Source organism: Lipophrys pholis (genome assembly GCF_963383615.2).
Source record: "Lipophrys pholis genome assembly, chromosome: 7".
Lineage (NCBI taxonomy): Eukaryota > Metazoa > Chordata > Actinopteri > Blenniiformes > Blenniidae > Lipophrys > Lipophrys pholis.
In genome coordinates this window covers 18,489,096-18,503,372 of record NC_137638.1, presented here as the reverse complement: position 1 = coordinate 18,503,372, position 14,277 = coordinate 18,489,096, and the positions used below count along the sequence as shown (strand labels likewise).

General features: G+C 40.3%; 1 protein-coding gene across 2 annotated transcripts; it reads left to right on the top strand.

The window, feature by feature from the left end:
* The first annotated feature begins 26 nt into the window (after positions 1–26).
* On the top strand, positions 27–10,652 carry mvk (mevalonate kinase). 2 transcript variants are annotated; one of them, XM_080468288.1, is made up of 10 exons: positions 27–478; positions 1,677–1,824; positions 2,073–2,217; positions 5,727–5,882; positions 6,622–6,686; positions 6,886–6,931; positions 7,098–7,188; positions 7,596–7,715; positions 7,839–7,992; positions 9,318–10,652. In XM_080468288.1, the coding sequence occupies exons 1-10, from the start codon at positions 401–403 to the stop codon at positions 9,467–9,469; spliced, it is 1,155 nt and encodes a 384-aa protein (XP_080324414.1). In that variant the 5' UTR covers positions 27–400; the 3' UTR covers positions 9,470–10,652. The 2 variants fall into 2 exon arrangements, with proteins under 2 accessions (XP_080324414.1, XP_080324413.1); XM_080468287.1 differs by having other exon boundaries at positions 52–478; positions 6,622–6,725.
* The last annotated feature ends 3,625 nt before the right edge of the window (positions 10,653–14,277 follow it).

Sequence of the window (14,277 nt, the reverse complement as noted above, 5' to 3'; positions counted from 1 at the left end):
TAAATCGTATGAACGTGAACCCACAGAGAGGAGGACGCTGATTGGTCAAAAGGAAACATGTTGGCGAATCAGCCGGTCTGACTGGTCAGAAAAGGTCAAACCTCCATCCGTCCCTCGTCTTGCGTGTCTGCTGTGTTTTTAGCACGGCCAAATCATCTCATGTAGTAGACAGTCAGCATATAGGACATCTATGTATTGTCCGTTCGTAAAAATGGTTTGTTAAATCCTGGCACTCTCGGAAAGTTAACTGGAAGCGTGACATATTGAGGAAGAGCCGTCGACTGTCGCTGCTTGAGAGGATTAAGGCTCGCTGAGCTTTCTGGTCACTGTCATTGAAAAGTTGGAGGTGTGGGTTCAGTCTGCAGGCTGGACACTTGGACACTTGGACACTGTCACCGAAATGCAAGTGAAGGAGATCTACGTGTCTGCTCCCGGGAAGGCGATCCTGCACGGAGAGCATGCGGTTGTTCATGGAAAGGTAAACAACCAGGCTAAATCTATAGCGAATGGCACAACAAATGATGCTTTAACTTAGCCTGGAACCTGTCCTCGGTCAATTTTCCTTAAAGAGAACACGAAACTTGGTTTGACTGTGTTTCTTCACGAATGAATTGTATAGTTTACTTTGTCGTGGGATAGTTGAGGCCACAATAACTGCTACTTTTATTTTTATTACCACTTCCTTGGTAGATAAAATGTAGGTCATTATATTCTTGTGGTAGTGGTGAGTGACTATTAGTGTGCAGGCTCCTCTAAGTCTGCTTCACAAAGTGGTTGCTCCTAAATCTTCAGACTTAAACCATTTTTATATTTACCCCTGGATCCATTCTTCTGTTATGAGTGCATGTGTTGTGTAATATCTAATGCTATTTCACATCAAGTGCAGTCTGAGCTTCTTCCAGAGGTGTTCATGTGCAGTGTGATCACCTGCAGTTCCTTCTACTGTTGAACTGAAGACAGACTAAATCAGGCATCAAGGTAGGGAGTTATTATTCTTGGGGGCTCCATGATAAAAACAAAGACTACAATGGAGGGCTGAACCCAAAGAGAAAAGCTGTCTCTTTTTGCCTCTTTCAAGTTCTTGTAAAGCTGCAAATCTGCCATGAGCAGAATACAAAAGAGTTGCTTTTTTTAGACGAATATTAATTTGATTCCGAATTTATTTTTCATCCCTGGTAAAAAAAATAAATAACCAGGAGCAGCCAAATATGATACCCTGGTCTGGAATAGAGGCCACAGTGATTCAATGTACGCACTATGCAGACTGTGCAGCTGGACTAAATGCTTTTGTTGATTACCACCCTTCTAACAGTAGAGAGATATGTTTGAAATAAAGTCATGACTATTGCTTCCTTACTGTTGATTAATTCAACTTAATGCTTTATAACTATCATTAAAATGTATAACTATAAAAATTGTGTTTACCATACAGTCATGTTAACAGAAGATCAAAACTTTACTGTTGATTTTCTGACATTTGTCAGCATGTTGCCAAAAACAGTATATTAAGAAACAGAAAAATGTCATTGAACAAAACAACATTGCAAATCAACCCCCCCCCCCCCCCCCCCAAAGAAAACAAGCTAAAAAACAAACACAACCTTTGATGAACTAAGACTTGGAATAAATGACATGTTATTAATCCCCTGCATGTTTTCTCTTTGTCTTCACCATAGGTGGCTCTTGCTGTAAGTTTGAACCTGAGAACATATTTGCGATTGGAAGCCGCCACCACAGGCAAAGTCAGCATCAACCTCCCCAATATCGACATATTCATGAGCTGGGACGTGTCTGAACTGAAGCAGCTTATTCCTTATTTCCGTGGTAGGACATTATTGAATCACAGGTCACAAGCATCTACAAATACTGATTCTTTCCTGTTGCAGCCAATTTATGCTTCTGACTGTGTAATATATGCCAGGATGTTCTTTGTATTGCTTGTTGGTAAATTAGACAGCTGATGCCATGCTACTGCGGAAATTTTGATTAATTTCATTTTATTGTCAAGTTTATTTCGTATTCCGTCAGAAAGAATGTTGTGTTCTGAAAAGCCTTTTGCCTTGTGTTTCTAGGTAAGAGCGATGAGGTGCAGCGTTTAGATGGAGAACTTGTGAGGATCCTGCGTGAGTTTGTTGGTATAGCCAATGGAAACTCTGATTCTTGCAACATGGCTACTTTGGCTTTCCTGTACATCTATCTCTCACTGTTTGCTTTGAGGTGAGTGGAGGTGAATCGGATTTTTACTGGTCTTTTAAATGACCACAGAAATTACATTTCTGTCTTCGAGATGTTTAACGAGTGCAGAAAATTTCCACTGAACTCCTACATTTATATAGGGACTTATCATTTCAAAGGTATTTAAATAGAGTACAAGGTGTGAGCAAAAACATATACTTGATAGAAATACAAATACGTTAGATACGGTAATGTGAGTATTTACAATGTGTAACTTCCACTTCTGGCTAGTGACACAAAAAACTTCAATAAAACATCCTGGCTCTAATCAAAGTGAATTGAGTTATGAAGCATTTCTGTTGGTTTATGACCTTTAACTTGTTTTACTAACAGTCCAGTGTGAGCCATTTCTGAGAAACAATGCCTCATCAGTTATTAATGTGATGTGTCCTTGCTGATTTTCTTCGTCTGCAGGCAATGAAATGCAACAGTGTCAGAAAATTCAACACTTTTGGTACTTGCAGGCAATGATTGCTGCAACTGTATCTTCTCACTCACAGTTACTGAGTAAACTTGTGAGGGAGAGAAGAGGTGTGAAATGCAACAATCTTTTTCAGATGGCTTGTTATCGGAAGGAATTGTAAGTCTCCAGTATATTTAAGGGGTCGGGTAATATGAAGTGCAGTTGTAGGTGGAAATGGTGCAGGTATAATTCTGTCCCAAAACTTATGTGGAAAAACAAATTTTACTTGGCAGGACAACAGGGGGTGTTACTGAAGACTTTTCTTTAGTCTGCACAACACTTAAGAATCATTCTTCAAAGCAGACATTCATGAATTGGTTTAACTGAGCTGTCATGTTTTCCAAAAACTGAATTTGTATATCCTCTGTGCAGTGATTCTGAAGGGATAGCCAGAGCTGTTTTCATGTAGGTGGTTAAAAAATACTTCATGGAGGAGAAAAAAAGAAGAAGAATATCGCTCTTTAAAGTACACATTATCATTATCCTCACTGTGTTCATTGATCAAAAAAGCCAACAAATGTACACTCATGTCCATAAATGAATAGAATAGTTTAGAATAGAATAGAAGGGAAATACCTTATTAATAGAAACTACTTTATTAAGCCCAGTGTGAAATAATTTCACTGCATTGATCGACACAGAATAGAATAGGATGTTCAAATATCAAATAAGTCAGAAATGAAAATAAATAAGTGAATATTAATATGTACAAGGCTTAACAGTGCCTAATATATGCATAGACATAGTCTGGGTGGGCTCGGGTGATATGTGTGGGGAGTCTGTTCTTTCTATTGCTTAGGTTCCCTTTCCTCGTTTTCTTTCCTCCCATAGTCCAAAAACAATAATTTGAGATTAGTTGGTGATTCTGAACTTTCCCACAGGTATAAATGTGAGTGTGTGTCCTGGTTTGACTCTCCAAGTTTGCTCTGTGATGGACTGCTGACCTGTCCAGTGCGTCCCCTGCCTTCTCCTTGCTAAAGTTGGCTTAAGCAGCATAGAAGATGGATGCCTGGACATCTGCGCATTTCCTCTACTGCTTTCAGCATCAATGCTAGATTTCCATCATAGTAACAGAATCTCTGTTCTGTCAATTATTGTATTTATCAATGGAGTCTGGTGCCTTAAAGGTGAATGGTGGAAATGTTTGCGATTCATATTGAAGTGAGTGTGTGTTGGCAAGGTGAAGCAATGAAACTAAACTTAACTAAAACTAGTGTACACAAACTGATATTGTTTCCCAAGTGGATTTGTTTTCTATGACGCATTCTTTTTCAATAACAGCCTCACTTTAAATAAACTTTAGTGTCTGTTTGAATCACGTTGAAGCTAAATCCTGAAAAAGTTTGTCTTTGGTCTTGAGTTCTTTTGTTAGACGGGAAAAACCAAAGATTCAAGACCTTGAAAAGGTTTTTTTTGCTTTGGGAGTCATGTCTTTGTCATTATTTGCTGCCATCTTCAATCCTTCCATTTTCTATACTGCTTGATCCTGTGCAGGGTCACAGCGCAATAGAGCCAATCCCAGCTTATAATGAGCGAGAGCAGGACACAACCTGGACAGGTCGCCAGTCCATCACAGGATAAACACAGAGAGACAGACAAACACACACACACACACACACTCTCGCATTCACCTGAACCTGACTATGGGCAGACGTGGGGTAGGTACACTCTGACCACATCACTAGTCCATCTCAGTCACGCACACATTTACACCTACGGGCAATTTAGAGTCGATTGATTTCGATAATAATAATAGTGCATGAGTTTTATGAAGCGCTTTGTTTCTGGGAACTCAAAGCGCTTGCTTACATTATTCAGTCACTCCATACTCGATAGTGGTACGCCACTACAAGCACCGAAACGACTCACTCTCACTGCATTCACCCAGGCAGTTTGGGGTGAAGTCTCTTGCCCAAGGATACGTTGGCATGTAGGCAGGCAGAAATGGAAATCAAACCTGCAACCTTCCGATTGGGAGACAACCGCTCTACCTATCGAGCCATGCCGCTTCATTTCAAACACATGTTGGGCTGTAGAATGAAAACATGTGTGTTCTTAGACCATACAGGAGCCCCACCAGGCAGGTATGTTTTAGAATGACGTGTGTGGAAACTGACCAGCCTGCTGGGACTGCATTAGTAGATTTATTTTTCTTTTCAAGCAAAGTCAAATCAAATTAGCTGGGTTCATGCTATTTATCAATTTATCATCCATGGTATCGTCCTATTATGTTATTGTAGTGCATCTTTGTGGCATTATCTATCACAGCAGGAGTTCACATTTAGAAGTCTGGATGTCCTTTTTGTTTGTGTCACACAAAAGCTCCAAATGCCTGTAACATGCAGAAAGTGACAGGAACCTATCACCATCTGAAGGTAGTTTCTTTTTTTTTGCTGTGTTTTACTGTTTGTCAGCTTTTAATGAAACATTTATTTTTCAAGTTATGTTTGTTAATGCGTTCATGGAGATATAAAACAAATAAACAAACAAAACAAAAAAAACAACCTCTCCCCTTCAAAATAAATATAGTAAGTAGAGATGAGTGGAAAGGTTGGTTGTTAAGTTTCAGCGTCTCCAGTAGCAGTGAACAGGGAAGATGCTCAGGAACATTAGAGCTGCAGGTTGTCCGGAGGTTTAATCGGCGCTGACACGGTGCTGGCGTGTCTGAGAGAGGTGATGGGTTCTGACAGCATGGCCACTAATGAGAGTCTGGCACTGGGCCACTCTGCACCCTTTAACAAGTCTGGATGTGTTTTTCCCTCGAGAGGAGAGCTGGACAATTAGTTTAGAGTATTCTCCTTTCTGCCCAAAAGCAGCTTCCCTGACAGACATTGACAGAAATGTCAAGTAAGTTTCTGTTGCAGATGGTAGTGTACACAAACACATACACATAAAGTATGAAATGTAACTGCCATCGAATGTTATTTAAGCAGGGTACAAAAAGTAATTGTATTTTAAAATCCAACTCATAAATAGCCATTTTCAGGGCATTAAAACAGGCGCTCAGTCTTTCTGATTATTTCCCCAGCGAGCTCCCCAGCCTGACGGTGTCTGTGTGGTCCGAGCTGCCCACTGGAGCAGGTCTGGGGTCCAGCGCCGCCTTCTCCGTGTGTTTAGCTGCAGCGCTGCTCTGTGCAAGTGGAGTTATCCCCACCACCCTCAAAGAGTCGGATCATACCAGCAGGTAATCATCATCTATGATGAGTGTGCTGTTGTATGTCTCTGTTTTTACATGAATACAGTCAGCTGGGTTAATGATAAGGGATTAGTTTTGTGTTGTATTTTATGGATGCCTTACATTGTAAATATTTTAAGATAATCTGCTTCAACCTGAGTTTTAGAAACCGACCTTGAACGACAACTTTGTAAATAGCTGAAAGTCAATCACATAGACTTAAGCACACAAATCGTATTAATACAGTTACATTTTAGGAGAATAATCAAGAAATGTAAAAGAAAAGTCAAACTTTTGCATATTGGTGGTGATACTGAGTATAGATATTTTCCCCCACTACATTGTCTCTAAAAGACTGTGGAGCCCTCTCTGTGATTTATTTGTCTTCTCGACTCTCGAAAGTGTCTTACCATTTTAAAAGAAATGAATTTGACATTCTTTTAGCACACAGAGCCTTAAGCCACCACCTCTGATAGACCCCTCGTGTACATCTGTGTGTCACATGCATCATATCATGTTTAGAGAAGTGCTATATAAATAAACTAACATTAGAGTGAGGTATAAAAAACTTGCGCTGTGCTGCAAAATTTATATAAAATTAAATTGTTGACTTATAAAACATTTATCTATAGTTGCTGAACATACAGGCTTGTCGCTTTTGAGTATCTCAGCGTTTACGTAAAGGATGGAGAGTTCACTGAGTACAGTAGAGTACAGGTCTCCTCTTTTGATTCAAAAATGGCTGCAGGTGGTGTCAAGAGGACCTCGAGCTGATCAACAGTTGGGCTTTCAAAGGGGAGATCATCATCCATGGTAATCCCTCAGGAGTTGACAACGCTGTGGGAACATGGGGTGAGGCCTGACATTATCCAGCATGTCATATTGTAACATATGGTGGATTCCCCACCTCTGTGAGACCGTCTTTATGGAAAGATGTGAATATTGTTGCACCACTGTTCATTATTGTCTGGTCATTTTCTCTTTAATGATTCTTGGTTTTCCTGTTATGCAGGAGGCATGCTGAGATTCCTGGCTGGGAAGATAATACCACTGAGCAGGTGCTACTGCTGATTAACGTTTCTTAATTTGGTATCATTTTAAGAGTCAATTAGTGGGAGCACCGCATTCTATAGTGGTCACACAAAACAAATATTGTCTGGGTAAAAGTAATAAGAGTGATCCCTTGTTTGCTTGAACTCTCTGATCTATCTGTTTTGCCTTCAGGGTGCCGTTATTAAGAATCCTCCTCACTAACACGAAGGTACCACGTAGCACCAAGGTACTTGTTGCCAGGGTGAAGGACAAAATTAACAAGGTACTAAATGGTTTCTTCCTCCCCCGTGTGTTACTTGCCGACACTGTAATTAATATAATGGGAGGTGCTTTTGCATGGCAGATACTCTTGAGCGTGGCATTGAGTGCCTTCATAAAATATTAAAATTAAACTCTTAGCCAGCACCCTTGTGTGCTGTTGCCTTGGTGACACCAGCAGGTGTGCCGATTTCTGCCTCAGACGGTGACGGGCCGGGGTGGTGTTATGGCAGTGTTGTGATCAGGCAGGAGCGTGGCCAAAGTGTAACCTGACATTGTTTCAATCTGCATTTGTATAAATCTTAACCATCAATAAAACTGCTTGCATTTTTACACAACATGAACATACTTGTTATTTTTTACACAAGTAACATTTGATGTGGGAGCATTCTTTCTTTTCCCCTCCTGTAGTTTCCTTCCATCATGGGCCCTGTGCTTGACTCGGTCGATGCCATTTCCTGCACTTGTGAGAAAGTCCTCTCAGAAATGACTTGTGAGCCCATCACAGGAGAGCACTACAACATCCTGGAGGTGATGGCTGTGATTTAAATGTTGTATTTGACATTAAAATTTGTTTTTAATCAGTCACAGTCTCTATTCACATCGGCACAGTAGCAGCAGGTATAATTCACGCCTGTGCTTTTTCATTTATAGGAGCTCATTGACATTAACCAGCATCATCTGAGTGTGATGGGGGTGGGACACCCCACCTTGGACACTCTTTGCCGGGTCACGTTAGCCAGGGGCCTCCACAGCAAGCTAACCGGTGCAGGGGGAGGAGGCTGTGGCGTCACACTCCTGAGACCAGGTCAGTCAATGTTTGTCATGGCCGCATCACAGTGTCGGTTTTAGATGTATAGGTGCATTTAAAAAAAAGAAAACCAAAGACATTGTTTCTTTGTTTTTTTCTTTCTTTCTTTCTTTGCTTCTTTTTTTGTTTCTGTTTCTTTCTTTCTTTCTTTCTTATAATTTTCCTTTATAAATCATTGAAATCAAAGATATAGTATCTCAACATGTGAGAATATTTTATGCCATCAGATGTTGTTCTTAGTTTGTAGTAAATATAAATGATAATTGTCACAAACTAAATTTTACATGAAACATTTGTGTTTATGTTATGAGTCTTTCAAAAAAACTGACCAGAAAATAACCTCAATGATGCAATACTTTGCCTTCCCTGTTAAAAAAAAAAAAAGGCTTTTGTAATTATTCCTTTATTATGCATGTCATGTAGTTCAAACAATTTCCTTGTTTGGTTAAGGTGAGACAGAATTGTTGATTTGATTTGTCTTATGATGAATTGGATTTGATGAGGAAGTTTTGATGAGTCAAACTGTCAGACTCCTGCTGACAGCAGATATTCCGTTTTTTCTCAAACACTCCTTGTCTGTAACTCTCAGAAAGTATTTGAGTGGCAGGAAATGATGATCAGGCAGCACAAGCATGGGGCCTCTCCTGTGCTGGGCCTACTGTGCAAATGCTTATGAGGAGACGTTGCATTATTCTCTGTTTGATAAAGCAAACAGGCAAAGAACCTGCAAGTTCAGTCTGTTGTTGACGCCTGCAGCATAGTGAATCCTAATGAGTTTAAAAGCCTCCAAATGGATTCTAAAATGCTCTCTATTTGTTTTCTTAGCATGCATTTTGGCCTGTGGATTATGTTTTTAAGTGGATTGTGTTATATCTGTTAACTCTGAAGTCATGTGAGAGTCTACAAAACAAAGCAGACAGAGTTGATTGAGAAAAAAAAAAAAAAAGTTATTCCATCTTTGTACTTACAAGATGTAAAGAGGAAAGTCAGATTTTTATCTGGACTTGTGAGTAGCATCAGTATCTCCGGGCAGTTGTGTTTTCTTGTGGAGCTTCTGCTGAACTTGTTGGGTTTTGGCTCATTTTCTGTCGATGTTGCAGAGGGAACCACCGGGTGGTTGGTGCAATCACACAAATAACAAGAAGTCTTATTTCTGTGTACGTGTAGGTATTATTTACCTTGATGGCACTGTTGGCAATAATTTTGATATACATTTCTGGCTTTGCATCGGTCTGCTCTGTCAAGTACAGTAAGTGTTTTTGTTTTGTCAATTCTATTAGAAAATCCTGACATGACCTTATTATGACTTGTTTGTTTTGTAGAAACCGACTCCTCGGTTGTCCAGAGCACAATACAAGACTTGAGAGATTGCGGCTTTGACTGCTGGGAAACGAGCATCGGCGGGCCGGGCGTCCAGCAGCACACACCTGTTACTATAAAACAGGATATCCTGGAGGTTCTAAACCGTTACTGAGACTCACCTGACGGCTGAACCGGAGGACAGAAGCACTGTTTGACTCTTTGGTGCTGTTAACTCAACACTCAGAGGTATGCTGGACTACTGAAGAGGGCAGAGTGAACCAGGAGGTGCCTCACACTGAACACAGCACAACTGAGTCACCATGAATATTAAGTTTGGGTTTTCCTGACTGAAGGAAAATTAAGCCATTAATATTGTAAAACCAGCAAGTCAACTATGCAGTTTTTTTTCAAGCCAAGCAAGTAGAGTTTAGAGCGAATCCCATGCAATGACATTATTGTCCATTAGGTGGCATCAGAGTCGCATCAATGGTTTTTCTAAGGTTTGATTTAGAGGACAAGGCCATGATAAAATTGATTGATGTGTAAGACACTCACTGGTTGGACTGTGTTGTATTTCCCTCCAGATTTTTAAAGTCATTATTTAAATTGGTTTCATGATCATGTTTTTTTTTTTAAAACTCTGAAATATTCAATAATGGATGAATTTTTTTTTTAGATTGATTTCGTATGGAACGATAGTTGGAAATGACAAGATGGCAGAAATGTATTCAGAGAATGAATTGCATGTGATTGACATCATGTCTCATAAAATTTCGTTTGAGCGTCCAGTGTTATTTTGCTATTTAATTTCAAACATAATTGATTTGTGAAGATTATACTGAAACCAAAGAGATTTTTTATTATGTCTGCTCAAATTTCTTCTCAGAGTGTCTTATAGTCTTGACATATTTTGGGAAGTAGTCTTGTCTCTGTAATGTGGTGGTGTTTTCTGCAGTTAAAGACAGACGGGTTGTTTTGTTTCGCTAATAGAGGACGGGGAAAGGGGGACAGCAGGAGTGTGTGGCCCCTATGGAGTCTGTGGATTAGCGCCACTATAATGTGAATCAACAACAACCAGTGTCCTTCTCAGTCGCACACGCACACACATAGCAGCTTTTCCAAATTCTTCTCCACCTAATCGCTCATCCTCCTAAGCATTACAAAATATTCTGCAAATGCCGCAGATACAGAAGACGGATCTGTTTAGAATATCCCTGATTTGGAGAAAAGGTCATTGTGGGATTCGGTTGAGTTTGAATATCCATTTCATTTTCTATTTTTTAAATGTCATGAAGATTGAGGAGTACAAATCTGGCAGTGTACGTGAATAAACGACATTTGTCACCCTCCCTTCCTTTTCTGCCCGGCGCCCCCTCTGTCCTCTTGAATTGTGTCATCTTTATGTCGGGGCAGCCCCCCGTCAGCGTGCCGCACAGTTGCCCCTAACCCCTGCTGGAATTTAATTACCACTGCGCTTTTCAATTGAAATGGCATTGACGAGGGGGGACAAGAAGGAGACAACAGTGAGTTTTATTTGAAGCCCCTCTCTTTCTTTTCTGTCTCATTCTCTCTCACTCCTTTTAGCCCTGCAAGGCACAGATGGTAGTTTTTATTTTTTATTTTTTATATCAATGTCAGCGCCTTCTTCTTTCTGCTCTGATGAATAGAATCTAAAGAGAGCCTGAGATTATTTCAGATAACAGAGGGAGTGAGGAAAAGGGGTCAAGGATAGAGAGAGAATGTCAGAATTAGAGCGATACGGTGAAACCGGTGTGCTGTCCCAGCAGTGAGGAGGTGGATGTACGAATCATTTAACATTTAATGTTTTGGGGTTTGAGGGAGTTTTGTCTGGATGGATCAATGTGAGAGAATCATGGATGAATAATTCATTTTGTCCAAGCAGGAGGAATGAAATGTTAAATGTGAATTTGCTGAGTGGTCATGCTCACTGTGGCACATTCCATCTGGTCCCCTGTCGACGGGCGAAATGCTTGTCAGGACCCATTAAGTTTGAATACCGAATTAGACCTGACTGACAAGATATATCATGATGATGCCGACTGATTTGGCTGATGGGGAATTCAGTGTCCGAAATCTGCAGGATTGTATACATTTACATGTATATCAACCTCTGAATGACAATTTATAATTGAAGACTTGATTGTGCTGTGTCTGGATATCTGCGCTGAGAAACGATGCAGAGTTGGCCACAGCAGGGAGCATTTGTGCGACGGTCCTCTCTCCCCGCACTCATACGGACACAATGACAGAGGGAACATCAACATCATGAGCTCCTCTCTGTCATGATGAGCTGTACGATCCTCCTGGGGGTGTTTGCCCTTTCGGTAAGTGGGGGGTTGGCGGCTGGTGTTAGTAGTAGGGGTCCGATCAAGACGGCAGGGTACAAGGGCTCTGTCAAAGAACTCCAGAGGATTTCATTTTACGCTTACCAACATTTAGAGAAATGCTGTGAAGCTTTTTAGTTTCAGCTTGTCATTTGTTTATTAAGAGGAAATGCAGTTTCTTGTTCAAAACAATGTTCACAACTCTTTTGAGATGTTGCCCTTTTTCAGTATTAAAAGCACTAATTAGTGTTTGCACTTTCATGATTTAGATAAAACATTTTTTAATGGCGTGGCTTATTCACTTGATGAAAGCCTATTGAGTCAATGTACTGACTTTTGATGCAGCCGCTATGATACATCCACTATGGTGGTGGCTTATTAAAAACAAATTCCCTGGAGTTTAACATACCTTTGACTCTCCTCATAAATACTGACTTTAATGAGTTTATTCTGTAAATGAACTAAATCATTTAGTAGAGGGTTTCTCAAAGTGGATCAGGATGTTCTTTAACCCCAGTAGTACGTCTTGGCTGTTGTTTTGGTTTGTTGATGTTTTTCCTCCTATTTGACTCATTGTCTCATGTTCCTTCAGGGTTTGACCACTTTCATTCCAAACCTTTTCTCAATTGTTCTCAACTTAGATCAAATATTTCACAAGAGGTTTACACCTGTGGATGTGTTTGGTCTAGCGGGTTTCTTTTCACGACTGTGAAACAAGCCCACAGTGCATGAGCTGTATTATTGTAAACATCTGAAACGCATGACACAGAGCAGCTCCAATTCACATCTCAGTTTCCATCATGGAATTGTATCATGTCATTGTATTGATCCTGTAATTGATCCTGTGAAGTCTAAGGCACCTGCAACAAACTCTGTCATCCCTCAGTGCCAGGAGCGCTCTTGTTTAATTGCAGGCTAAGGCGCTGGTTTTTCATGTTGCCTTTGAAAAGCCTTATTGATTTTTATACCACCCTTCATCCTTGCCGTGCTCCGTTTTAAGAGCAAATCCCTTGTGTCGAAGTTGCCCAGAATGTAAAAGTCTGAAATCTGTCAGCGCTTTTCACAAGGCTTCCAGGTGCTATCCAGACACGTTAACACTCAAGTTTAAAAAAAAAAGTGAGGCCTCTTTTTTTTTTTAATGTTTAAATAGAGGAAGGAAGAAGAAAAGCTGTGTTTTATTCTGCCTGTCTCCCTTCCTCGTGTGGGACCAGTTGAATGGAAGGGTGTGTTGGAAACACTAAACAGATTGGTAAGGTCAAGACTCACCCCAAGAGGTTTTATACTTCATTCGTAAAGCCACTATTACACTATTACACTGGGCTGTGACCAATTGGAACGTCATTTGTGAGGGGATTTTCAAAATATCCCTAAACATCTGTATTTATCCATCTTCAGCTTTGCTCTATTCAACTCAGGCTGGAGCTGAGCCCACCAGGGGTACACACACACACACACACACACACACACACACACACACACACACACACACACACACACACACACACACACACACACACACACACACACACACACACACACACACACACACACACACAGTAATCAGTTAACCTGCACACTTTTTTTTTTTTAGAGTCGAGGTGGGGGAACACCAACCAGTGCACCACCCGCCTCATTTTTAACACTCTAAAATTGTTTTCTCGTCATTGCAGATGTCTGTAATCGTCTCAAACGGGTATTTATATGATCAAGAATTGTCATACGACTGTTGCGTGACATTTGCACATTCATTGCCAAGCAGTTGCAGCAGCTCAACCTCATTTCATCAAGATCATTTCTGGGGGAATATGTTGCACACTCCATTAAAATTGTGCTCCAGATTTGGTCAGTAGTTTATGAAAAACTATTAATGGTCACTAATTGTCCCATTTTCCTGCATTCCTGGAAGACATGCAAGAAAAGAGAAAAACAATATGTTCAGTATAAAGTGAAATAGAAATTGAGACCTAAAGGACTATTTTGTGTCTCCCAAGGAAAGGTTTGTTAGAATGAATTAAATTCTCTTTGTTTGTTATTAGTGTGCATTTAGGTCTCTTCTCCGACTTCAAGAACACACTGCATGAAATAACCTGAACCCCTTCAATCAAACAGGAATATATTTATGTCAGACTTTAAACTGCTGCTTAGATACTGGCGCCAAAATATATTCAGTACATGACTGTCTATATAGAACAAAAACATCCTAAATGAAATTTGATTTGCATTAATTTGAGAAGCAGCTTATCTAACATTCATACTTTGAACTTGCTTTGAATTCGAAATAGGTTCTCATCATTTCCCTGGGATTGCAGCCAATTTATTGGATTCAGGATTTCTTTTTTTTTTTTTTTGCTCCTCCGAGGCTCAGGGAGGAGGATGATCTCAAAATGTTACCACATGACACCATGTGATTGATGGACCATTAAAGTGTCAGCCAGATGTACTTAAAACCACAGCTTTTAGGTTGATAAATCATGGCACAAATGGATACATAAAGCTGTTAGAAACAAATATTCCCATCTCAAGCTATCTGCAGTCAGATAGTAATGGATGTTCTATCTGATGTTCTGTCTGTCTTCCTGGATGTTTCTTTCTACACATCCCCCTTCTCGCACTGTATCTCTGGACCAGTGCAGTC

Bases quoted from the DNA above. Each gene is read 5' to 3' on its own strand.
- mvk (XM_080468287.1), top strand. From the start codon at position 401: ATGCAAGTGAAGGAGATCTACGTGTCTGCTCCCGGGAAGGCGATCCTG. The intron at 7,716-7,838 runs GTGATGGCTGTG...TTTCATTTATAG, and splicing joins AGCACTACAACATCCTGGAG to GAGCTCATTGACATTAACCA. The intron at 7,993-9,317 runs GTCAGTCAATGT...TTTGTTTTGTAG, and splicing joins CGTCACACTCCTGAGACCAG to AAACCGACTCCTCGGTTGTC.